Source organism: Podarcis cretensis, assembly GCF_951804945.1.
Source record: "Podarcis cretensis genome assembly, chromosome: 13".
NCBI classification, from domain to species: Eukaryota; Metazoa; Chordata; class Lepidosauria; order Squamata; family Lacertidae; genus Podarcis; species Podarcis cretensis.
This window is the reverse complement of record NC_137182.1, coordinates 28,970,364-28,997,367: the sequence shown is the minus strand read 5'-3', so window position 1 is coordinate 28,997,367 and position 27,004 is coordinate 28,970,364. Positions and strand designations below refer to the sequence as shown.

The window sequence follows — 27,004 nt, the reverse complement described above, 5'->3', positions numbered from 1 at the left end:
CTCGCTCTCCAGGCTTCAGGAAGCTCTGTGCAACCCTCCGGAGCCCGGCGCGAAGCCGCGTCGGCCTCCGGAGGGTCACGCAAAGCTGCCTGCCCTCCTGGGCTCCGTGCAGCTCTGGCATCCCTCCGGAGCCCGGCGCCAAGCTGCGTCGGCCTCTGGAGGGTCACGCAGAGCTGCCTGCCATCCCGGGGTCCGCGCAGCTCTGCGCATTGCTCCGGAGCCCGGCGCCAAGAGAGGTTTATATAGAAAAATTACATGTTGCATGGGTGTAATTGTTAGGATGACACCAGCCATGCTTCTGAAGTAGCTGGGAAGGGAGAAGAGTTCAGGGATTGTTATTTTTTAAAATGTTGTTATAAGTTGTGTGTCTTTGTTTCTCAATTTGATCCTTTGAACGTACTGTGGTATTCAATGCACTGTGAGATGGTTATTTTTATTGATTATACTTTAGTAATTATTCAATGGAATTGCTAAGGGTGAATTTTTGTTTAATTATTATTTGCTGGTATTTTGAGAGTTAATGTTACTGTGTACTATTATATTCTAATGTATTATTGAACATTACTTTATTTGATATTTTTATTGTAAAGTCAAGTTTTTATCATGACTTTTTTTGTATTGGATCAGATTATTATAAGGTGTGTGATCTTTGCCGTATACTTGGTTGTTGCAAATCCACCTTGTGCATAGTAATATAGAAATTAAAAGTGAAATGGAACGGAATGAAATGAAATGAAATGAAGGCAATGTGGAAACCAGGCCTTACTGTTAGCTAAATACTACAGTTAAATGGGGAGGCCTTTTTAAAAAGGCTTCTGAGTCTAATGTTTGGGACATTGTAGCAGTTGTAGGAATTGTTGCTGAGCAACTAGATGTGTCTCAACCTGCTGTGTTCCAAACCACAGCTTCAAGAGACGTATATGAAGGTCAAAGTTGAGGTAAGAGCTCGCACTTTCTCTCCAATGGCTCTAGATGTCAGAGTAATCTTTTTGTCCTCACCCATGGGTAGAATCCAAAGGGGGAGAATAGCAAATGTTGCATCCCAACTATCACGGGCTGATGAAGGGACTTATTTTACTGGACAAGCATTTTCTAGTCCTAATTTTGTATATTTAAAGGAGGGGGAAAATAATTTCTAGGACTGCTAGCCAAACCACAAAGAGCTGCAGAAAGGTTCTATAAACCTTTGATGTGTGCAAATACTTGCCCCTTCAAAATGAGCAATTTTACATGCTGTCATAACTACAGCAACCCAGTAAAGGGAAGCTACAAACCCCTCAAAAATAAAGAACATATTAACTGAAACTAAAAATGAAAAAGCAAAAACACCCTTGTCTGGAATTCAAAGAAATCAAGGGGCTTTCCCAGTTTCCTGTTCTGATTATTACACCTCCTTATATCCTGCATTGGAGACTGAATGCTCTCCAAAGTTCCTGTCAGTTTTGAAAACTGCTTCTTGGGCACTGCAGGGAGCCACAATAGGAAAAAACAGAGCCCAAGGAACAACTATACAGGCAGAAGCTCTTCATAGGGTGCATTAGATCTTACCTTTGAAACCAAGAGCACTGAACTTTCTAGCAATGACAACATAATGCTGTAGAATTTTGAATGCTATTCTTTTGAAACAAACAGTCTTAGTGAGCGAATGGGGGGTAAAAAGGTAAATGAAATTCAGTGTAAACAAGTGTAAAGTGATGCATGTAGGTGCAAAAAAATAATAACCTTAATGTGACATATACAGTGATGTGGGGGTTGAACTGGTGGTGACTGGCAAGGAACGAGACCTTGGGGTAGTAGTGGATAGCTCAATGAACATGTTGTCCCACTGTGTAGCACGTCTTAAGTATCTGCCTAGCCTTCCCTTGGACTGACCTGTTTTAATATCACTGCTATATATTCACTTTTGCTCACCACACTCACAAATGGGAATGGCTCCCTCTTCTTTCTCCAATGCAAATATAGCTTCCCAGCCATCTCCAAAAACCAATCCCCCAGAGATACAATCAGGTTGAGATTAAACAACAAATACTTAAGCAACAACAGAAAAAACCAGCCTTTAAGGCCAAGGGCAAACAGACATAGGATTTCCCTGAAAACTGGAGCAGTCACCAACCCCTCTTATCCCTCTAACTGGGAACTCCAATTCCTCAGACCATATGCAAAAGTCAGCCAAACAATTAAACAAACACCCATAATTAAAATCTTCTGAAATGGCCATACACTAAATATGGAGATTGTCTTCCATATGAAGAAAAAAATGAATGATTTGCCCAAACAGATAAACCATTATTTTCCAAGTGAGCAAATTACCAAACCCACCCAAGCTGCCCTGTTACTGATAGGTATGTGAAGGCAGGCAAAAATTAATTGCAATTTTCCACAAGGCTAGATTAAACAAAAAGCTTTCTCACAAGAATAAGAAGTGACAAAAATCATCATTACAGAAAAGTGCTGCATGGCTTGAAGAAGTGCCTACGGTAAGGGAGCAGGAACCATCACAACATGATATCTTATGCAGGGATGGATGCCACTGTTCAGGCCTAAGCTCTGGCCTACATTTAATGGACTGACAACACAGTTGTCCTCTAGTTCTCAGTGGTGCTGGAAAGCAAACAGGTTCCGGACTTCTGGGTTGGCGCCTCCGGTAATGGCGGAATTCCTCTGATCGGGAGGAATTTGCTTTGTGGAAATCCGGGTCTGGCCGCCACGGCGAAGGCGGAGACCCACTAAAAATCACAGGCGGGTGAAGCCTGTGAACGTTCGATTCGGCTGGCACCTTTTGCGCCTCCCCTACTCGCGTGGAAACCCGGTTTCGGGGATCCGGAGCGATGTGGGGTGAGCGGCGCAGTGCTTCGAATTGATTGCTTTTTCCACGGAGCGAAGCCGCATAGCTGTTGCCGGAGAGCGCTGACTTTTTCCTGTGGACAATTTGATCTTAAAGCAACTACCCGTGAGTAGAGTGAAGAATTGGATTTTTAAACGTCTTAATTTGGCACCGAAACGGGGAGGTTCAAAACAGGAAGTCTGCCTTCCCCTTTTGTAAATAGACTGAAGCAAAGAGGCTGCAAGCTAAAGTCTTGGAAAGCCTACTGTGAAGGACTAAATTTCCATCAGTAAAAAATATTAAATCCCCCTTGGAAGCAGGAGAAGAGGGGGGAAGTTTTGGATTGTATATGCTTGCAGGAGAGAGTGAAGGAAGTTAAAATACCACCACTCCGAACCTGGAAACGGGCTGCTAGTAAGACTGACGTCTTTTGGAATGCTCATTGACCGTGACTTTGACATGGCAAACTGCGGAGAAGGCTAGGGAGAAAGTTGTTGCCGTTGAACTTAAAGTAACACAGTTGGAGAGAGAGAGTCCCAGCCTTACAGATGCAATTTGATGACCATAAGTCGATGCCTTCTACGACTGAATTTAAAGAAAATCAGATTTTGAGGATTAGAGCTCTACTTGAACTGGAGAAGGAGAGTTTGATGGATTTCACCACGCAGGAATTTGCTGATTTTTGGGACTTGGACTTGGGTCAAGAAGAGATTAAAATTGTGAGGGCCTTCAGACTTGGAAGAGGAGGGAAAAAAGAGAAGAAAAAAAATAAGAGACTGTTGGAACTACCAGAGGAACCTAGAAGAACAACAGTCAATAGTGGAACTTTTGAAAGATGTCCCAAAATATCTTTTGGATTTTGGGTTTAACTACGGAGATTTGGTTGCCCTGTTGAGAAGGAACAAAATCATCTCTAGGTGGGAGTTTCCCCGAGATCTACTCTTCAGCCTCAAAGGAAGGAAAATAAAAATAAGATCAGTAGAAGACAAAGTAAAGTGCATGTATAAATACGAAGAAGACTTGCAGAAGGGACTTGGAAAAGAGTTAAGAGCATTGGACAGAAGATTACCAGGTTGATGAACTATATGGAATTGGCGGAAATGACTGGCAGAATCCGAGACCAGGGAGAAGAGACGGTGGAAGAAGATTGGAAAAAGTTTAAAGACTATTTATAGAAATATTGTAAAATTGACGAATGTTGGAAAAATGTTGGAATGAAGTTATATGGCTTTAGTAGAAATGTTATAAGAAATTAAGTATGGATAGATTATTAGAGTATTAGGGAAAAATAAGGTTAGAATATGTTAAGATAAATATAGGACAGAAAACAGAGAAAGATGGAAAGGAATTGCTGAAACAATTAACAGAAGTGGAATACAAAAAGGGAGGTGTGAGGAGGTCGTTGAAACAAGTAAATGAAAGATATGACATTGAAATTGTATGATGTATGTTAAATTGTTTTTGTTTTGTTTTGTTTAGCTTATTGTGTTAGTGTTGTGTAATGTTTTTATATTGTATTGTTTTTTTTCTTTTTTTCTTTTTTCTTTCCTTTTTTGTAGTGTTTAAAAAAAAAAAAGGAAAGCAAACAGGTTCCAGATCCGTTTGAATACTAGCACCGTAACTCATCAAATGTTATGATGTTGTGTTTCCTTCTTTACCACTGCACATTTATGTGGCTGCCATCTGTATGTGTGTGTGTATGTATGTGTGCAAAAGAGTTAGAGCGAGAAAAAACAAACAGTGTTGGCATGGTACTCCTGTTCCCTATTTTCCTCCCTTGTGTTGCCAGAGCATGATGAAGTGGCAGCAGAAAGGGCAAACAAACCTCCAGTGTCAGACACAATGTAGGAATCCCAGTGCAAAGTCATCATGATTAGAAGCCAACCTGTTGTCCACACTACTGCAACTCAATGGGAGAAAAATAATGCTTTTCACTCAACACCCCCGTACATGAGACGTCAGGACATTCTTTGGAATGAAGGAATGAGGGAACAAGAACTTACACAGCAGGGCTGTATGAAAACACACCAGCCTTTGTCTGACAGAAACTGATGCCCATTTATAAGCCTGTCCCCTTGATAAGACTCCCTTTCAAAGGCTGCCCTGCCAATGTGCATTAATGAATTTTCGCAGTATGCACAACAGAAAGTTTCCAGTTCTCAAAACTCTTGCTTATGGTTTAACTTTTTATAAACTCAATCCTCCTCGTTTGTTCCCAAGAGCAAAGTTTGGCAGAACCCTGAATGCAGAACTCAGCTTCTCAGGAGGAATTCCAGAAAGACTGCCGTATTAATCTGCTGCTAAATAAATAAATAAGAAGTGGCTTGCAATACCTCCAAAATTAATCATTTTATTGTGGCAAAGCTTTCATAAGCAACAGCTTGCTTCTATACGCATTCCTTAGATGTAAAGAGATCTCTGGGCTTATCTACATTTTGCCTTTAAGGGAAGCATCATTCCGTGGCAACTCTATGTAATCTTGAGTATGCAGCTTTCCATAGTAACTCTGCCAACTGCATGAAGGATTTATATGAGAGCGAGACTACAGCAGAGTAGTGGACTTTGATTTGGGTTCAAGTCTCTGCTCTGTGTATGCAGCCTTATAGAGTTGTGAGGCTAAAACAGGATAACTCATGTGCTGATTATTTCTAAGGAGTCAGTTATACCCCTGAATATCTGAATTCTCAGATTGTAAAGAAATTCAATGAACATTTTTCAGGAGGATTCTAAAACGCATTAAGTTAACTAAAATTTAATCACACAATTAGGCTACGAAGGATACAATCAGGTTAGTCTCAATTGTCCCTACCTTCCTCAACTGCAAGCAAATGGCTTGCTAGTGTGAAAACTCAGGTAACTGTTGACCCTATGGCCATACCAAAGTGTTTGGTAAAACAGAGCACATCAATAACCTCATAACACAAAGCTGGGCCAGTGATATACAAACACATGAGCAAACGGGGGTGTTTTTGTGGGGCCTGCAAGACCAAAACCCCTATGATCAGTATGCAGATTAACAAACATCCAGCAATGGAAATATATGAAAATGCAGCTTTATTATTTATATCTGAAGAGCTTCAGGCAAGTTACAATACCTCAAAGCAAATCCTCAAAGCAACTATGTGAAGATTCAGCTCAGTGTGTGATTTGCTGAAGGCTAGTCTGATATGCTTCACTGCTAAGTTGATCTTCCATATCCAAAATAAACAAACCTTCTATCCCCCTGATCCGCAATGTGGGCTAAAGTTCAAGAAACCAGAGATAACTTTAAAAACCTAAAGTTTTTGTACACTGTACTAGCAGAGACGTTGGAAAAATGTTTGAAATTCCCAGAAACCAGCTCCAAAAGTCTGGGAGACAGAATCCAATATTTAAGAACGAAAGAATCAGTAAGTAAGCTTTAGGTATTGACTATTCTGCTAGATGGAGAGAAAGGCCAAGTGATGCTATCTAACAGCCAGTATATGATGTCACAACCTTTAAAACTAGCTGTAACAATGCAAAGCAGCCTATGGCTGATCTACCATGTCTGTAACCTGAGCTAACTGGATTGGCAAGTTTTTTTCACCGGTTCTTTTATCTCACGTTTAACATTAGAGTCCACCACTTTACACTTAAGCAGGTACTTGCTACTGCTCACTGGTATGCACATATACAAGCCACCTTAAAAAAAACTGCTGACATTTAGTCGGCAGAGGCAGGTAAAACTGGTACAATCTGCAAGCCCGATGAAAGATTAGACAGGTTGGAGTCACAAGATGGTAGGTTGAACTATTAAGTATATAGCTGTCCCTTTACTATTTTCACACTTTCATAAGGAATATAGTATCTGTCACTGATTTGATAGAATCAAATTTTAGGCAGTAGAATAGAGCATACAATCCATAAATCAAGATTTAAGAGACTGACTCAACTCCTCCTATCAGTTCACATGTAGTTCATGATTTTTGAAAAGGAGAATTATAGGATGAGTGAATAACATTCACTAGGATGTATGAAAACAGCATGAATGTATGTTAATTCAATAGTTTTAGAATATGCCAATATGCCACAGCTCTGCATCTTTACAATGGATTTCCAGTGTCAACTTTAATAGCAAACGTTTCCCATCCCTCCTCTATTTGCATTGCCAAAAGCTAACAAAATATTATATACCTCTAATAAACATTTTTCTTTGTTTGCTATTTAGGCTATGTGTATTCTTAATTCCTGAGTTTATTTGTGTGACATCTTCAGGTACCTTGTATGTGCGGTAGAAGAGACACATTTAACAATAGTTCCAACTAGGGATGCTTGAGGAATCCCATATTTATGAATTCTGATATGAACTGACACCTCCCAGACTAATGTGCAGTTCAGAATTTAGTTTCAACAGTTTTTATGCTCACTTTCCTAATGTTCCAATGCTGCCTTAGCTCTAAAAATGTACCAATATTTGTTAGAATGTGCATTGTGCAAGAAAATGCATTTAGAAATGAGTGTTTTGAGAGATGCAAATTTTCATGCAGATCTTAAAAAAAAAAAGCAGATCAATGTGGAAACTGGACAGAAGCAACTGACAAGTGAACACATGTGAAGTGTCACAGACTGGAAACAGATTGACTAGTCCATTTGTAGTTCCAACAGTAAACCAGTGGTCAAGTTCTAGCTTCAGCACAAGTTTATTATTAACAACTGTATCTAACTGCTAGCAATCAAATCTAATAAAACTTCAGAAGATAAAGCCAGGGTGTAAATCTTTAAAATTACATTACGTCAAATTCTCAGTCAACCAGTTATTACTGGCTACAAACCACTAAAGGATGGTCAGGAACTTAAAAACAACAACACTGTAATATTAACCATCCTGAATGGCTGGAAAACGATCCCCCTTGCATTTGGAAGCTGATGGCAGTGGCATAAAAATCTGTAAAGTTAGTTTTAATTTCCTCATTCAAAGATTTGAAAATTTTGAGCTGCGAGTTGGCTCAAAATGAAGCACCTTGACCACAGTTGCTCTCTTTGGGAATCTAAAGCAGATTAGCAGTCATGCTGCCTTTCTTTTTAGGAGCCTACTTGTTTCTAATACACTGTTGCATATTGGTAAATAGATTAATTACAAAGACCCCATAGTCTCCTGTGTGTTTTTCAGCCAAAGAAAACCAAACCACATAGTATTGTCCCTGAACTTCTCATTGCTTAAGGAAGTGGTACTGGCAAGGCATATATCAATATAGCATATTTAGGTTCCTAGTGCCTGTTGATTCTGCACGGCATACCTATACTCAGTAAAACTAGCCTGACTTACAGGTTAAGAGATTTGGGAGATGTTTGCATAATTCTGCACCACTTTCAGAATTTGTTGAATTTACGGATTTTATTGACTTACAGTCAACTATGGTCTCTGCTCACTCAGCTATTACCAAAACTGCTAGCCTTGCACAAGCCAAAAGGCGACTTACCGAAGCAGCAGTTCTTTGGGAAGTTTTTTGTTGATTGCAGCCTCATCACTGTTTGAGAACATCTGCAATAGAGAAAGCAACAACACGCATTTACCCTGTTGTGTGGATCATTATCTCTTACAAACTTGGGGGAGCATGGCAACTTCATAAGGGAAAGCTATTTTTGAGGCAATCTGAAAAGGTGGCATTTGAAGAAGACATAGTGCCTTGCATGTTTATTTTAAAAGGCTGGTATTAAAATATAGTGAACTCACACTGAACATTTGGAATTGTGTTGAATTCTAAATGAACTAGCCTGAATAATATGGCAGTTTATTTTGGTTTCTCAGTAACAGGCCATACACCATATGCCCCCCCCCCCTAAGTGTTTACCTTTTCCTGCTGGATTATGTGGATGTGCAACAGCTAGATACAGACTGAAAAGAATGGATCAGAATTCCAAATACAATTTCCCCTTTATTAATTAGGCGAAAAGGTTCTAGTCCCCTAAAATAATTTCCCTGTTTCAGATTGAACCTTGATCCTGGGGCATATTTGCTTTCTCAAAAGTGTACATCTTGGATCACTTGCTTGAGTCGTTTCCTCTGAAAACACCTTGGTGTGCTGCTTGTTTGTTTGCCCCCTATCTATTAATGGAGCACTCTCTTATAACAGAGCTATAACAGACCTTGAGATAGAGAGATGTACTTCTAGATACAAGAAGTCATTTATCTCCAAGTCACATCACTTGCTCATCTAGTAGGTAAGGGTAACCCTAACACATCAACTGTTTATTATTGTTATAATTTATTTAATGTCTGTGTCACCTAACAAGTGTGACTCACAATAAAAGCAAAAACCTACAATGCCACAAATACAATTTGTTGGGGTTTGTTTTTTTAAAAATAAAAAATACACCAACACAATAAAGGAGACATCAACAACAAAGTACCATTTTAAACAGAAAAACTAAATAGACACAGACCCCTCAATCGGCAAATAATAACCCCAATGAACAGTAGTAATCCATCAACATTTGTCAAACTGAGCTCTTCAGGATTTCATATCATAAACCATTTCTCAGAGCATATGGTGTAGTAAATCATGCTGAAGATAAACAGGTCTGGGTTGGTCAGTGGCTGGATGGAAAAATGTCTGGGAACCCTATGTACACTTCTTTGTATTCCAATATGGAAGAATGGTGATATATAAATAGGAATGCAGGAAATTGTGTAGTCACTATAGTGGAGGGGAGCTGGCTGATGGTAAATTCAGTAGTGTGGGCTATTTCTTTGGCATTTGGACTTTGCACTCCAAAGATGGAAAGTTGGCATAACCAGTGGAAGTTTGCTGGGCATACGCCAGCTAACAGCCATGTGTTTCTCTCAGCATCTGTATCCCCATCAGTACCAAATTCACGTACACTCTTCACTTGGAGAAGCCACAGCAGGCATACAATTCAACAGATTCAGATTTCTACACAATTCAGATTTCTACACAAAGAGGAAGGAGTATGCAAACAGGGCCAAGAACTGAAGTACTGGGCCAGCTCATATGACTTCACCAGTCATAGAAATCAGGATTTTAAAAAATCCATGTGTAGTATGTATTAAGATTTCAGCTGGCATGTAAAAGACACAACCTGGCTTGAGAGAGCAGGGGAACAAGACAAGAATTATTTGCTTCGGGTTTAAAATAGCCCAGCACGCCAAGCATTTTTTATGTGTGAATATGCAGGTGAAATCTCTGTGTATTGTGGTTATGGCTTTGCAGAAATAGACAAATAGGGACACTGTTTCCATAGAGTTACACTGCAGGTAGGTAGCATTTGTGAAAGGCTGAAAAAAAAAAAGTTATCAACATGTAACCACATCAGTTACCTAGAATTTTGATGCCAGTTCCTAAAAATTGCCCCACCGACCCAAGAAAATCCCAGAAAATGGTTTGCTCACCTGACAGAATTGGAGGCCCAGTTCAGAAAGCACATACCATGGGCTCATTCCTGACACACGGATCCCTCATCCACTTCCTGGTTCTTTTATATTTGCTGTTAATAGCCAAATGAGAAAACTTGGGTTAGCACCTTGCCTCCAAACCGTGATTTGAAACCACACTTTGAAAGGGCTTTGTAAATCATGGTTTGGAGTCAAGACACCAGCCACATTTTGCCAATTCAGACCTCCTGCTATCATCATCCTTGGCCATCGTCCATGTCAGTTGGGGTACATGTGCGTTGGGAGTTCAATAATAGCCAAAGTGTAACAACAGATACCCCACACCCAGTTTACTATGTTTGAGTACGTAAAAAGTTAAATGAAGAATTCGCTTGTGGTGTAATTAAGGATAGAGTCTTGCCCTTGGGGTGCAAGACTTGGGTTCAAATACCCACCAAATTCACTAGGTGACCTTGGGCCATTCACTCTTTCTTATAGGAAAACTTCTTAAAAGAGGGGATCAATTGCCAGAAGGAAGGAGTGCATGAGAATTCTCTCTCTTTAAAGTGCTTAAAGATCTTGCACCAACAAACCCTAGCGAATGCATCTGAGAAAAGATACAGGTGCAATGCAGACTGCACCCCATCCAGTAAAAAAAATCAGCACCCAAGTTTTGTTCTGCTCTTCCTCATTTAAGAGCTCAGGTTAGGTCTTGTTTTACCCTTCATAAATCTTTGAAGTTGATCTGACTAGGAACTGTCAGAACTGAACACTTGATGCTAGGTCTGCCAGGCTCAAAGGCAACTGCTCTATTTATTTCCCCATATATTACCAAGGAGCAGAACAGGTTGCTACTTTCACCACAGAAGCTGTAATTTTTTTAAAAAAATAATCAAGAAGAATCTCTACAAGCAGAAGCCTCACCTCATACTCTGTCTTGATGGGCCAGATGTAACACAGCTATATCTACTTCAGTGGCACCCAGGTAAGCAAGTTTGCTTACAGCTAATCAATCATCTTTATAAGGTATGAGCTTCCAACCATTTATTACATGTCACTTCTGCAGAAACCAGGTCATGCAATTTAGTCAAAAGGAATCCTTCTCCCTGGACTTGAGGCCAATTTGTAGGATAAAACACATGTGCCAAAATTATGAAGAGGAAGACACTGTATACAAGTGTTATATGATAAATGCTGGAAGCTTCTAAGTCAGCGGTTCTCAACCTGAGGGTCCCCAGATGTTGCTGGACTACAACTCCCATCATCCCTGAGCTCTGGCCTTGCTAGCTAGGGGTGATGAAAGTTGTAGTTCAACAACATCTGGGGACCCACAGGTTGAGAAGGGCTGTCTAAGTCAAGATGAGTGGGCAGCAGTGCTTGGTCTTAAGAGAAGAACATAGCTATAGAAGACATAAAGTAAAACTAGTAGAATGGAGAGAACCAGTGGGGCACAGTTATATCTGGATACAAACTACAACAGGGGTGTGAAACTTTTTTCAGCTCAAGGGTATGTTCCCTTCTGGCAACTTTCTGGGGGCCACATGCCAGAGCTGGCTGGGGCCAGACACACAAAAAAGGCAGAGAAATGAATGTATATGTTACCTTTGTACAGTCAGGCAGTTTCTACACTTACTCACACACCCATCTCTATGTTTCATCTAGGTAAGAAAGAGGCATTAACAGAGTCCAAGGGCAGACACAAACACTCAAGGGGGGGGGGTGTGCAAGATCTGGGGAAAGTCCCAAGGGCCAACTAAAAGGGTTTGGAGGATTGCATTCAACCCTAGGACCTCAGGGAAGGGTGCACTGGAGGTGGTATCAAAGAGAACACAAGAGTTCAACCATCTAGAAGTCCCCCAAAAGGCAAACTCTTCTACAAAAATCACTGATTAATTTAGTTCAGGGGATGTATGATCACCCCTTCCCAACTAAAATGCCCAGGGTGACCTTGAGATGGAGACTGAAATAAAGGGGGCACCTAAAGGAGGAAGTGTCATAATAATAGCCAACCTCCAACTACCCTCGCGGATTGGAGCATGCATACACCCAATCACAACCAAGAGGTAAAATTTCCAGATACCCTAAACGACTTTGCCTTAGAACAGTTTGGGTCATGGAACTGACCAGAGAGATGGCAACCCTCAACTCAAGTGGCACCCAAGACCTTGTGTGAGATGTAAGTGTTGCTGAACCAATTTGAAAGTCCAACAGGCCTGTTGGATAACAAGTAAGTCAAGGGTGTGCTGAAGGAAGAAATGTAACTGCAGAGAAGCTGGATGAATTCTTTGCATCTGTCTTCACAATGGAAGATGTTCTCCAGAGTTTCAGACAGGAATCTTTCCCAGTCATAACTGGAGATACCAAGGATTAAACATGGGACCTTCTGTATGCAAACACGTGCCCTGCCACTGGCTATGGTCTCTTTCTTTGCTGTGTGAGGTAGAGAAGCATGGAATATTCATTGCCTGGCTCAAGCAAGGTCAGAACAGATATTGATTTGCTGGCAAACTCAGCTGCTTCTCAGCTGAGGCAGAATCAGGACTTTATTTCCTAAAAAAGAAAAAGAAAAAGAAAAGAAAGCTCACACAAGCCCTTATGATTAAAAGAATCAATGCCAAAATCAGCAACCAGCAGAAACTGCTAGTCTGGAAAGAAGACCTTGACATTGTAAAGGAATTATTCCAAAGGACAAGGTTGCAAAGGAGATCTGGTCTGAGAGCTTTCTATGGGCTGGAGCTGAAAAAAAAGCATTGCAGCTTTATGCTGGCACATACAGATCTGGGGGTATTCTAAGGTTTTTGTTGTTTTTAATGGGGGGCATTGTGGATGAATCGTTACAGCTTACAGCATTCTGGAAGATCTTCAAGAGCCTAGTTAAGTAATAGAAACAGAATTTAAATATAGGGCAGGATCTAGTATATCCAAACCCTTAAAATTTGTGCAAGTCAGTGTCCAGGGAAGAAAAATGGTGAGAGTGGGCCATGAAATCAGAAGCAAAGAGACTTCTGAGTTTTCAAAACGCATGTGGGATCATAAGAGAAATTAAAGGCATATTTTAGTACCTGTCCCAATAACCTTTCAAGCAGCCTACTACATGTACCACAGGCAGGGAGGGTTAATAGCACTCTTGGATTCAAGGAAAATATGAGAATCCACAGGCTGGCCTTGACAAGGCCTGTACTTCTCTTGCTTCTCTCTCATCTCATGATACTGCTTGCTTTTCAGTTCTGTGAACCAGGCGCCAAGTCACCTTTCTCAAGAGACAGACAGGGTGCAGAAACTTGTATTATAGCTGGGATTACTAAACGTTGGCCCTTCAGATGTTACTAGACTACAACTCTCAACTACTGGCCATGCTTGGAGGTGCTGATGGGAGTCAAACAACATCTGGAGGGTCTAAGGTTCCCCATCCTTGCATTATAGCATTAACTAGGGTGGCCCATACAAGATTAAAGCATAATAAAAATCAGAATTGAATGCTTATGTTCTTTGCACTCTCTTAAACTAACTTTTATATATTTTGTTGTTTAGTCGTGTCCGACTCTTCGTGACCCCATGGACCAGAACTTTTATATATATTTCTAGTCAATTATAAGAAAATAGTTTTCCATTGTAACACTCTCTTGCTGCAAAAGTTTTCCTGAGATGCTGGGTCAAGTGCATTGCAGATGCAGAACAGCTCAAACACTTTTGTGATCCATTTTTTATTCCAGTTCCAGTACAGTGGTACCTCGGGTTAAGTACTTAATTTGTTCCGGAGGTCGGTTCTTAACCTGAAACTGTTCTTAACCTGAAGCACCACTGTAATGGTTCTAGGGGTTGCTCGTGCGTAAGCCGGTGCAAACACCTGGCTGGGTTGCCTGAGTGAACCTTTTCTGTCCGGACAGCCACTCACCTGTGGCTGCCTCAATCGCTGGCAGAATCCGTCAGTGGGCGTTTCTTAAACTTCTTCCAGCAAAGAAGCTCTTTGACGCCTAGTCTCCTCCTACTCTCTCTGCGCGAAAGCCTTCTGCGCAAGGAGGGCGTAGGCAGCGGAGGAGCCCTACTCTCCCCGCTGGTCCCCAGCAAGGAGTCATGGGACCGCCTCGCTGCTTCCCCCATCTGCCCCCCTTCTCCACTGGTGCTACGCTGATTCTCTTCCCCAGAAGATGGGCTGCCTCTCCCAATCCCGGGACGCTCTCTGGAATCTCTCTGGATTTTGCTCTCTCCCTCCGGCACTGATGGCAGTTCCCTGACAACCACTTTAGCTAATGGGGCCTCCTGCTGCCGCCGTGCTGCTGGAGCACGATTTCTGTTCTCATCCTGAAGCCAAGTTCTTAACCTGTGGTAATATTTCTGGGTTAGTGGGTTAGTGGAGTCTGTAACCTGAAGCGTATGTAACCCGAGGTACCACTGTATCTATATCTTTTACTTCAAAGAGAACTTCCAAACACTCCAAAATATTTATAGACTGAAAGGATACAAGTGAAATACAAGGTATCCTGGGCATATACAGAAATACATTGAGTTGAAGAGGCCTTTCACCAAGAATGTGCATGGTAGACATCAGACCATAAAATAGCTTGCATATTTTTTTTGCCAAACTTAAATCCTACCATGGAGTACCAGTTCCAAAAGAGCAACCATGATTATTCTTGCTGCCATAAAGTCAAGCTAATGAACTCTTTCGCCTTTGAGTACAAATTGCAACATCTGAGATCAGTGAAATTATTGCTTGGTTTCCCCTACTTGGTTTCCAGAAAATATAAGGGAAATGCACATGGTCTGCAAAAGAGGGTCACAGCCTTGGGGACACATGCTTCCATTTAATCAGGATTCTCTTGCTAACTAGGATTTGAAACGAGAGGTTGAAGTAGTTTTAAACATCCTAACTGCATCAGTGAGATATAAGCCACAGCTAAGTCAACAAGGGAAAGGATGGAATATGCACTCCCATGGCTGGTTTCTGATTTACAAATCATGATTTGCAGGGAACCAGTGTTGTGCGTGCATCAAAACTTAATTTGTATGTGACACTTAAATCACTAACTATACCATACTGAGCCTTAGGAAGTGGCTTGGACTAGAAGTCTAAAAAGAAAAATACATTTTGCCTGCTATTAGCCACCCAATATGCACACAGGGAGTAACAAGTTTCCATATTTCTGTTTATGATGCTGAAATAGTTCTTTCACAAATTGTATTTAAAAAACCACCATTCCTCTGGGAGGAGCTGTATTGTCCACAGCAATTTATATTGTCCACAGCAATTTATAAATACTACAAACAGTTCAGACTGGGTGAGCTTTCTTTAGAAGCTTCCCTGCTGTCCAGGGACTTCTGTTTTCTTTTCTTCACTTTCCTTTTTACAGCTCACTTTATAAACTGTGTTCTCTCTGGGAATTGTGTATCTGCAGACTGCCACGGTCACCACACTCATGAACACAAGCATTAAAAGTCTGATATCTGCTCCAAGCACAGGCGTTATTAGGCCTGAGGAACAGGAACTGATGAATGGCCGATTACATATACCAAACAGTGCTTGAAACTCCAATTGTTCTGGGCACATTTTGCAATAGAGAATTTCATTAGCATGAGCAGTTTCTAAGCTCTGGATGCAGTACTGCGCCTAAGATTTCAGAGTTAAACTGCAGAGTGGAAGGAAAGGAGGACCTTTTTATGCCTCCCCACTTACAGCTACTCTTTGAAGACTTAATATTCTTAAGAATATTAGAGGGGTGGGCAGGGGAAGGACTAGACCATTTGAAAAATGAACATAATATTTTAGCTGCAGTTCATTGGTTTTCAGCTTTGTATTCTTGTTATATAAAAAAAGAAGTGTACCTAGGCATTCCATTGTTGCGCCCATAACCTAGGTTTAAGGTGCTATTTAGCTCCTAGCTTTCATAATTAATTTTATAATGAATGATTTTAGAGTGTTGTTTATGCTGTACTTTTGTACTGTTTTATTGTTGTTAGCCGCCCTGAGCCCGGCTTCGGCTGGGGAGGGCGGGATATAATAATAATAATAATAATAATAATAATAATAATAATCTCAGTTTCTAACACTGATACCAAATCCCTTCCCTACAACTTCCATAGGCTTCCTGAAATTATGGCGTGTGTGTTGGGCAGCAACCACAAGAAGGTCAGAAAAAGATGAGGGAAGAATCCATGAAGCACCTTGCAACTCCTGAGCCATTGCCCTGCTTGTACCATGTTGTTAATTCTTTGGGAACAATAAACAATTCAGGCCCAGTGTTGTAGAGCAGATTGAATACTGGCATTTCAATGGGGAAACCCAGATCCAAACACTTTAAGCCACTCACTCTGCTACCCTCAAAGAGTCAACATAGGGCAACTACCCGGGGAGGAAAAAGACGGCAAGCGAGTCAGGCGAAAACTGTGGTATTGATACAACACCCAGGCCTAGACAGCACATAGTTAAATTATGGAACTCACTCCCATAAGAGGAAGTGGTGGCCACCAACTTAAATTGTTTTAAAATAGCTTTTGGCAAATTTATGAAGGAGAGGGTTATTGATGGCTTTTAGCCGTGATGGCAACGCTCTGCCTCCACAATTGGAGCAATGCTTCTGAATACCTGCTGCTTGAAACCACAGGAGAGGAGATTGCTATTGTGCTCAAATCCTGCTTGCTGGTTTCCCACAGGCTTTTGTTCAGACACTGTGAGAACAGGTCTACCGTACTAGATGGGCCATCGGCCTGATCCCTGTTATGCTCTTATGATCCATCAGCCTGCAATCTATGCCAAAAACTGCCAACACCAGAGGGGACAAATAAGAGTATGTCTTCTTATGTTAGTTTTGCAAAGTTTAGGCCTGGGCAATATATTGATATATCACCTAGGACCGGTGTGAGGAGCAGGCTGCAATGTCAGGTTCGCTCAGCAGTATATCGCTGGTGAAACTGCCACCGTTCCTCTGCTAGCAGCGTCTGCTGGGTGAAGTCAGGCGCTGCTAGCAGAGCGACTCAGGAGCAGCGGTGGTTCCACCAGTGATATATCACTGAGTGAAACCACCATCCCACACTGCCCTCATACAACAGAGAGGGATAAACAAGCTGCAGCAGCGAGGCACCGATACAGCTTGTACCTCCATCTACATTTTTTAACTGCTTCAATGTAGAGCTGCCCTTGCCTCAGTAGAGCAGTTACAAGGAGCCTCCAGGCCAGCGCTGGCTCCCACAAGCTAGAAGTGGGGTGGGGGCTCCATGAAACTGCTCAGCTGAGGGGAATGTGGTGGATGCTCCCCACAGTGAGCAGTTAAAGGAGCCCCAATGCTCTGCTCGCTTGCATGCGAGCAGCAAGAGCGCCTGGGCTGTCTCAGCTGGTGGGGGGAGAACCTTCCCTCTCCCCAGCTGAGAGGCGCAAACAAGCTGCATTGTGCCAGCCTGTGAGCCTGGGTGAAACCGCCTCAGCTTTTGAGGTGAAAACTCAGGAAGTTTCACCCGGTTTCTCGAAGGCAGAGGTCAATGCACCTAGTTTTTTCAACACTGCAGTATACTGTCAAACCTCAGTGTTTGGCTGACGATACACCACAATGTTGAAAAGCTGATATTGTCCAGCCCTAGACCAGTTAGACCAATATTCTGTTATTTTCATTTTGATTGCACATACTCAATTTTTCTCCACCACCCTCTGTTGCTGATACGCCTTTTGAATAAACTGCTTAACTGGATTTCTGAGCTGTGCTGGTTTGTTAACACACTGAGAGGATGGTTGTCCCAACCACTGCTCCACTGCTGGCTGTTAAAATGCCTGGTAAAACATGAGGGAGATAGGATGAAGTTGCCAAGCAAGACACTTGGAATTCAGCTGGCTGTTCACCTGCTCCTGAGTAGACAACCACAAGACAGTGGGAATCCTGCACTTCTTGTCCTAGGTAATATATAACCATGTAGTAACAAGCAGAGAGAGAAAGCTGTTGCAATTTATCTCTTTTTAACCTGGAAGTCCTTGTGAGAAACTAACATCATCATGCAAGATAGATCTCAGGGTCTTATGGGTGGAAATGTAATTCACAAGAATACCAAAACAAAGGCCAATGGTTTTTGCTCACCCTAACACCCCCCCCCACCAAAAAGGCTGACTTAAAGGGTTGTAATCTCCCCTGCTTTGTTTCAAACCCCCCACAAAATTTGCCCAAGAGTTCTCCTTTAACATTCACCCCAGATCATAGTAAAAAATTAAGGAAGAATATTTCCACTCCTGTGACAAAAAGAAAATGAGTATAGTTATTGGGGTGGTGAAAAGTATGTATCAAAATTGTGAATCATTCCCACTTCAAGTACTTTGAGATTATCCTATTTTATCCTCACAGCCGTACTGAGAGTTAGGTCAGGCCAAGTAATAATGGCCTTGTCTAAAGCTGCTCACTAAGCCTCATGACTGCAAAGGGATGTGAACAAAGGCCCCATAGACCAAGCCCAACAGTCTATCCATTACAGCATACTGCCAATTTTTATAGGGGTAACACTCATGCATTCTCTTCCCTACCCCCATTGCTATTGTGGGACTAGTCATTCTGAATGCAACAACTGTCCACACAAACACTGGCTCTTCTGGGATACCCAGAAGATCTGAAGGAGTGCTATTAACAATTCAGAATACCAGAACACCAGCACAGATATGCAAACTATATTGGTGTCAGAGCATTGCTGCTTCTAGTAGGTGTTCTAACAATGGTGTGAACTCTCCTGCTATTTAAGAACCAAGATGACTAAAAGTATTGTACAAAGCATTAAGCAATCACTGTGTATAAGGAATGCAACCTGTATTTCACAAACAAGACAGGAATGTTGTCCGACTGAGAGATGGGCACATGGTAGCAATTAGAAAAGGGAAAAGGTTGGGCAACAGGTCTAAGGAGTAATCTTAGTACTTTATTGATCTACTGTATGAGATTAATTAGATTTATGACTGGCTACACACGAAAATAATCTTGAAGCAATTTACAAAGGTAACATACCACATCCAATAGAAATCTATTAAAACAAAATATACTGAAAGTGTTCATCCAAATCACCCACCAGTGGGTTCTGAAACTGTTTTCTCTGCACTTTTTGGTTCCACCATTGGGGGGGGTGTATTCTTTTCTCTACAACTTTACATTACCCCAAAGCCCAGAATAAGAATTTGCTTGGAGACAGAAGACCGACCAAGTCCCTGCAGATAGCATTCCACAAATGCAGAGTTGGGGGCATAGAGAACACCCTCTTTACAACAATTAGAAAGGGATATATCTAATGCTAGTCAAACACAGAGTAGATCCATTGAAAATACTTGGGTCCATTAATTTCATTGGGTATACTCATAATCTAGCTGGATACAAACCAAAGCTCTTTTGCCATTCTCCCTAAATTTGTAAGTGTGAGGAATATAAAAGGACTGAAAGTGCTGATCAGTTGACAAGCATGACCAACCAAGTGAGGTACACCTACCCTCTTTGAGAAAAAAAAACTCCAGTGCCAAAATGTTGTCAATGTTCAGTTCAAACAGTCTGATGAAATTTAGGAATTTTTTTTGCACTTGGATTCGAGAAACTGTTACCTTTATTAATACCTAAAAATGATTTATAATGAAATAAAGCAACATTAATTCTAACCCATCAAAGATATGTAATGTCACACCACAATTCCCATGATGAACTGATAATGTTTTTTCTATTGTATAGTGATCTGATCCAATGCAGCAGCATGAAAAGGGCACAAAAGGAAAGAGATCTTCACAACTGCCCTCTTCCTGGAGAACTGCCAAAGTAAGAGCTTGAACATCTTCCAGAAGCATTTTAAGACTTTCCTTTTCAGGCTGACTTTTTGCAGCTAAGGTTAAGCCAGCATGGTGAATGAGGATGTACATACTTAAATGGGGTTTTGAAATCCTGGTTCCATTGTGTGTGTGTGTGTGTGTGTGTGTGTGTGTTTAAAAATGATAAACACACTCCAGAGGTTAAAATGTTCCTTTAAAAACATAATTACTAGGGTTGTGTGCATGCCATCATTCAATGTAAGCATGGGTTTGTTAAAAGGATATGTAGTCTGCTTTTCAATTAAAAAAAAAAGAAGAGTTAACTAATACAGAACAATAAAAACAATACAAAGGATTGACCCTTAATAGAGTGATACCCAAAGGCAGAAACAACAATCCCCCAATATCACCCATCAAGGCAGGAGAAAAGGTTTAGGAAAACCACTGCAGTGCAGTGCCCCCACTTCCAACCTCTACGTCCAGTTCAAAGGGATACAATCATCAATGGCAACAGTTCACAAACATGCTCATTGTTCACACTGGCAAATACATCTTCCAGTCAGTATCAGGGTGAGTCCCCATCCTTCTCCAAGCCTAAAGGACAGAACTCTTGCTGATGGCATGCAAAGTTTTGGAGTCCTCTGAGAAGAGCAAGGTGTCTTGCTGCTTTCTGAGCATCTCATGGACTCATCATGTTAGGGGAGGCAGAGGACAGGGTTTCACCAACTGCAGCCAGAGTGCACCTCTAGGTCCGCATGTTGCCAGTTAAGACCCCAACCACCTTAAGTGAAGACAGTTAGTGGTGAACACAAATCTTGGCTGGCTAATGACAAGCAAAATTCATGGACTTCTGATAGATGGTACCAAAAATTGATGAAATTAAGGGAAATCAACTTATCTTTCACCCAGCAAAGATCATCAGCCACGGTAATAAAATTAGTAGGGGTCCCAAACTCCAGCAACAAAACTGACTGAAGAGGGTCATGTTAAGCAAAGTCATCTTGATGAGTCTGGAATTGCTTGGCCAGAGCCTTTTTGATTATTCTTGGTCATAAAAGCAAGCTGAACATTGGCTTCCCCAGGTTCTTTATCACTAGCCATGATGGATAGGGGTCAGATAGGCACGTCAAATGTACTGATCCAAAAGCCCCCTTCACATCCTTGGCTGCCAGCACTTGGAACTCCTCCAGTAAAACCTACCCAGACACCCATGTGGTTGACTCAGAAAAATAGGTGGAATCAATTTAGAATGGATGCAAATGATTTTATCCACAGAACCTGTCATAGAAGGCCATGAGTTAAGCCTTCCAGCGAAGGAGACACAGAATGGTAAAGCCCCAACTGTACAAAACCATGCACTCAGAGGTGGTGAAATCCACATATTTCTACTCCACTGTCACTGTGAGGAAATAAATATTTCACCGGGCTGTTTGATTGGCATTGCTACAACTTTTCATCCAAGTGAGTTCAAGTACATTCCTGCCACCTCATTATTACCAGCTTGGCCTGCTTGCCAGCTATGACCATTCCTGGACATGGATAGCCTGACCATGGCAGTTCATGCACTGGCAACCTCAAAGATAGATTACTGAAATGCTTCTATATGAGGCTGCCCTTGGACCTGTTTCAGAAGCTCCAGCTGGTGCAAAATGTGGTGGCCAGTCAGCTGATGGAGCAAATGACCAACAATATCATTGTTGACCAACAGCATCATTGTTAAAACATCTCCCCTGGCTACCCATCTACTACTGAGCCAGGTTCAAGGTCCTTGTATTAATTTTCAAAGCCCTGAACAACTTAGGTCCAGGGTACTTAGGGACTGTCTGAACCCTTAATATCTCAACTCGATTACTAAGATCATCTGCAGGAGTGTCACTGGTCATCCCCTGAGTTGGTGAAGCTCATCTGACAGTGACATGACACTGAGCCTTTAGCATCATCTTCCAAAAAGAGATTCAGCAGGTGCCTTTCACTTTAACCTTTAAGTATCTGCTAAAAACATTTCTATGACACAAAGCTTATAGATACAGTTAAGAAAACAGATTCCTGTAATAATTAACTGATTATTTCTGGCAATTTTTTACGCGTTTTTGCATATGTGTGTGTGCACGCATTATAAACCACTTTAGATTTTTTAAAAAATGAACAGTGGCATACAAGTATTTTATAAATATATAACCCACCGTTTTCCATTAACCACCACAAGTTCACACTTCTAATGCCACTGAATCTGTTCAGGGATAGCACACAGCAGCTGGTCAAAGGTCAGACTGGCCTTTGTCCTATGATCAGATACTGGACAATACTTTTTAACACAGCTTTTTGAATAGCAAATCATTGCTACAATGTGGCACATAGCCAGACACTCATGGGGCTGTAGCCAATTAAACAGATCTGCTAGTGCAAGGATTTCTGATTGTGCAACAGAACCTCCCGCAGGGTGCAGGGAGAGAAAATGGGAAGTTCATTTGTGCAAGGGCAAATCCTTGTGCTGGTGGATTTATTTAGAGTAATACAGCCCAAGATAGAAGAGATCTAGGCACCAGGGCCACGGAGACCCTTGAACATAGACATGAAATTATGCACGCCTGTAATTCAAGTACTACTGGGTTTAGAAAAATGTCATGATTTAATCAACTGATGATTTGGGGTACCTTTCTAGTCAAAATAGAGATGCTCAATTAAACACTGCAATGCATGTACACAAGGGTATAATTTCATTTAATCCAATATGATTTCTTGGTATTACTCTTTGTGCTAAACTTCGTACTTAGATCACAAAGTGGACAGCTGTCATTAAAGATTGGACCACGCTACACACTAGGGAGGTGGCATCTGGAAATTAACTGGGATCAAATTGTAATATTTTATACAATGCTAGTTTCTAACTAGCTGTGAATGTGTGTAATCTGAAAGGAAGAGGACATATCAGGCAATAAGTCATGTTAAGGAGGACTCACAGCATTCACATGTGACTAAAAGCCTAAATGAAAGCTAAATGCTGAAAAGCCTAAATGAAAGCTAAATGCTGAATAGGTATAATTAGAAAAAAGGCCTTAATTTACAAACTAGGGCTTTAAAGAGCCATACATTCATCTCAGAACCAAAACTTAAAGCCTGGGCAATGTTCTTAAACCAAGAAATCTGACTGTGCCACTGCTGCCAGATCACTGCTGTCTCCCACCGCTGTGGTGAGGCCTTCCAGCCTGCTACTGATTTTGCTACCACCACCAGGCCACTGCTTTAATTGCCACTGCTGCAGCAAAGTCTCACAGGCTGCTACTGCTGTTGCCTCCCACCACCACGAAAAGGCCTTGCGAGCCATCAGCACTTCTGCTACCGCTGCCATGAGGCTTCACAAACCACAGCTGCGACTGCTGCCACCAGGTCAAATATTATGAAACAGTTATCACAATGTAAACTTCAAACTGGTTTTAGACAATATATCCCTCTGTCACCCAGTCCTGGTGAGCATCAAAATCACCTGCTAAAACAGAGTCTTATTTACCGTCATTTTAGCAGGTGACACCATGCAAATTTGCATAGCACCCTCTGTAAATGGATGGAGAACCACTCCCTTTTAGCAGCACTTTGCAAGGTGTTTTTAAGTCCCCTCTTCAGGACTTCAGAGTATCTTGAAAAGGTGGGTGACCCTGCACACCTATCAAATTTGGTCTGCAAAGCTGATCCTGAAAAGGATTTGGGCCCATGAAGCCAAGATGTTTCCCCACACCTGTTGTAGAGTCTGTGTACTCCCTGCATAGAATTACCACCACAGGTTAAAGTGGGAGTTTGCTTAATCCCCAAATATATGCTCCTGTGAGAAAGACAGTGTTTGCAGAAAAGGAGCCTTTACATATGAGTTGTGGCGAATCACTACAAAAAGGGAGTTACTGAAACAGAAGAGGTACGTGATGAGATGGGCTCCATACATACAAAATACCATGCACTTATTCTGATTAAATCATTTTGAATAACCAGTTTTTCCAAGGAAATGGCAGTGCAGTTTAGAATGCTAGTCTACCTGTAAGTGTATGCATTACACACTTTCATCACTGCAAGTACATGCAGCCCAAACACTGAATCATAGTATCGTGTAACAAACTATTTAAAAAAGAATCAAAGATCTAGCATTCCAATTGTCTCTACAATTTGGGCTCTTTAAAGGAGGCATAAATAACTGATTAATAATAATCAATTATTATTACTCACTACCATCCAAATACCCTCCAACATTTCCTGGATAAAGTGTTTAAGTTAACAGTCAAAATCTAAATCACTTGCAGTATAGCATCCTTTAGAAATTAACCAGTCTGGATCCTGAAGGGCATTTGTGACTTTTGAGTTATATCAATACAAAACTCACACACAACATTCCCAAGTACAGCAATTGTGAGGACATCTATGTTGACCAGAAACAGATTTCACATCCTGGGGGGCATACTTGCTACAACAAAGAGTACTCTGTGGTACCTTCATGATTTAACAAATTTATTATAAATTTTGTGGACCGCAGTCCATTCATTTGATGCATGAAGTGTAATTGTGAATTGGTAAGCGCTGGCAAACACATGGCTGAGGGGAGCAAAGTCAAATGGAAATGAAATTCATAATGAACAGTGCCTCAAAGCAAGATAATTACAGTGACCAATTAACAAGGCAGTGTTGATGACAGCACCAACATCCTGGCATTGGTATCCAATTAACATATGTACTGAATTGTAATTCATCTGTTTCATGCTGGACTTTCCCTTTAGAGATCTTTGGGTTTTATAATCCTGTGTGATTTACATCTAATGCTACTTCAGCAATGTCAGACCAGCCACAGAGCATTCCTTAAGTGACCAGGGAGAGCTGCCACCCCATTGATTTTAAAGAGTGTTCATACTCCTGTTCCTATCTCACCAATTCCCCTCTCAGTTCTGACAGTATACGAGTTACAGGTGCATATGCTCAACTATATCAACATGGCTTCTTCACTACTAGAGTGGAATAGAAACGATTAAGTATTGGTTTTTCTCTTGCTGTAAACCGGGGCCATTGTCAAAAAATAAGGAGGCAGCCTACTGAGCAGTACTCTATTGTTTGCTTTGCTGCAGAGCTAAGTGATTATTTTCTCCATAGGAGCCACACCTTCAGAACAGACATTCTTAACAAATGTTCTCATTCTGGTACAGAGATCAACTAGCTTACTTCCACAAGTGAGGGGAAGAAGGGGAGGGTTTCATTATTACTGTAATGACCTGATTGTGACAAGCAGACACGAGGAGTAGGAAAACAATGCTTAATGGACAGCCCATATGGTATCAATTCATGGTGTAAAAATAGGTGATTGCCCAACAGGCTTGCAAGCATAACATTATTTTTAAAATGTCTTGAAAACCACATGCAGTTTGAAATATTTCACTTAACCTCTTAAGTGACTGGGAACATAAATTTCAGGAGAGATTTGTATATATAACACCATAGCTCTCAAAATATATAGACAGCTTCATAAGGAACCAGGTCACAGAAGTTAAGAGTTCAGAGAGTGAGAGTTTAAATGGGTGGTCTATGACTAGACAATACAGTGGTGCCCCGCAAGACGAATGCCTCGCAAGACGGAAAACCCGCTAGACGAAAGGGTTTTCCGTTTTGGAGGTGCTTCACAAAACGAATTTCCTATGGGCTTGCTTCGCAAGACGAAAATGTCTTGCGAGTTCCTGCGGGTTTTTTTCCCTCCCCCCCCCCCTTTGTAAGCCACTAAGCCACTTATCCGCTAATCCGCTAATAGCGCTAATCCGCTAAGCCGTCAATGGGCTTGCTTCGCAAGACGTAAAAACCGCTAGACGAAGAGACTCGCAGAACGGATTCTTTTCGTCTTGCGAGGCACCACTGTATATCCTGCGGATCACCAACTTGTGGAGAGTGCCTAGCTTTAAGCAGAGGCAGGGCACACATACAATCAAGACAGCTTGAGGACTGCTTCTGCAAAGATGGTTTTCTTGGTTTGAGGAAAAACTACTTTTAGGTGAGGAAGGGAAGGAAATGGTTTAAATTTGTATGAAAGCAGGATGTTTGGCTCTGACCATTTTCTACCCCTGCAATTGCATTTCAAATGGATGGCTTACACCGTGGGCCGGTCCACCATCCCTCAGACCATGTGGTGGGCCGGACTGTATTTTGGAAAAAAAAATAAAATGAACAAATTCCTATGCCCCACAAATAACCCAGAGATGCATTTTAAATAAAAGCACACATACTACTCATGTAAAAACACCAGGCAGCCCCACAAATAACCTAGAGATGCATTTTAAATAAAAGGACACATTCTACTCATGTAAAAACACGCTGATTCCTGGACCATCTGTGGGCCAGACTGAGAAGGTGATTGGGCCACATCTGGCCCATGGGCCTTAGGTTGCCTACCCCTGTTCTAGACCTTGTACTAAATGGTCTTACGGGAAGTGGGGACACCTTATATGACCATGAGTGTCATCTCTCCACCTTGTGTCACTTCATTCATTGCAAGTGGTTAAATATTCCAGCATTGTTAGAGCAAAAACACAAACAAAGCAGCTTGACAACCTTGATAAAGTAAGAAAATAGAAAACATGCAGTTGTGATATTTAAACTCGCTTAAATCACTGCATTATCCTGACTACAGGAAGAAAATGCAATTTGATTCTGCTGCCTTGATGGGAATGCACAAACTTTGTTCTAGAAAAACAATATTGTATATTTTAAAGTTGAAAAAAGAATCAAATTAGCATCTGCAATCATGTACTTGTCTGGTCAGCCACCTCAAGCACATAAAAAGCTTAAAATAAGTGGAGGGATGGAAGGATGCTACAAATATAGTATCAGGCCTGGTGGGCTTTGGCATGCCCATGGCAGCCCAGGTGTTGATACCTGGCTTCTTTGCCACTGGGGGATCAAGGGCTTCTATTCATATAGAAGCCTTTGACCAGTCCAGGAGCAGAGTCACACCATGCATTTAAAGCACATTCCACATCCATTTAAGGCACATGGCTTCCCCCAAAGAATCCTGGAAAGTGTAGTTTGTTAAGGTTGTTGGGAATTGTAGCTCTCTGAGGGT

The 27,004-nt window shown here is 41.5% G+C and overlaps 1 protein-coding gene and 1 long non-coding RNA gene across 4 annotated transcripts in view; one reads left to right on the top strand and one right to left on the bottom strand.

Moving 5' to 3' along the window:
• The window catches only part of FBXL20 (F-box and leucine rich repeat protein 20), a 65,284-nt gene that overhangs the window by 30,717 nt on the left and 7,563 nt on the right, over window positions 1-27,004 (bottom strand). For 2 of the 3 annotated variants that reach the window (XM_079948826.1, XM_079948824.1), the window contains exon 2: window positions 8,266-8,327. In XM_079948826.1, the coding sequence (XP_079804952.1) occupies window positions 8,266-8,327 (62 nt within the window). Of the gene's footprint in view, window positions 1-8,265; window positions 8,328-10,196; window positions 10,292-27,004 lie in introns of all 3 variants that reach the window. The other variant, XM_079948825.1, reaches the window with a different exon arrangement.
• LOC307200372 lies at window positions 407-25,460 on the top strand. Its single transcript, XR_013832389.1, has 3 exons — window positions 407-938; window positions 19,853-19,936; window positions 25,051-25,460. It is a non-coding gene; the product is annotated as an uncharacterized lncRNA (long non-coding RNA).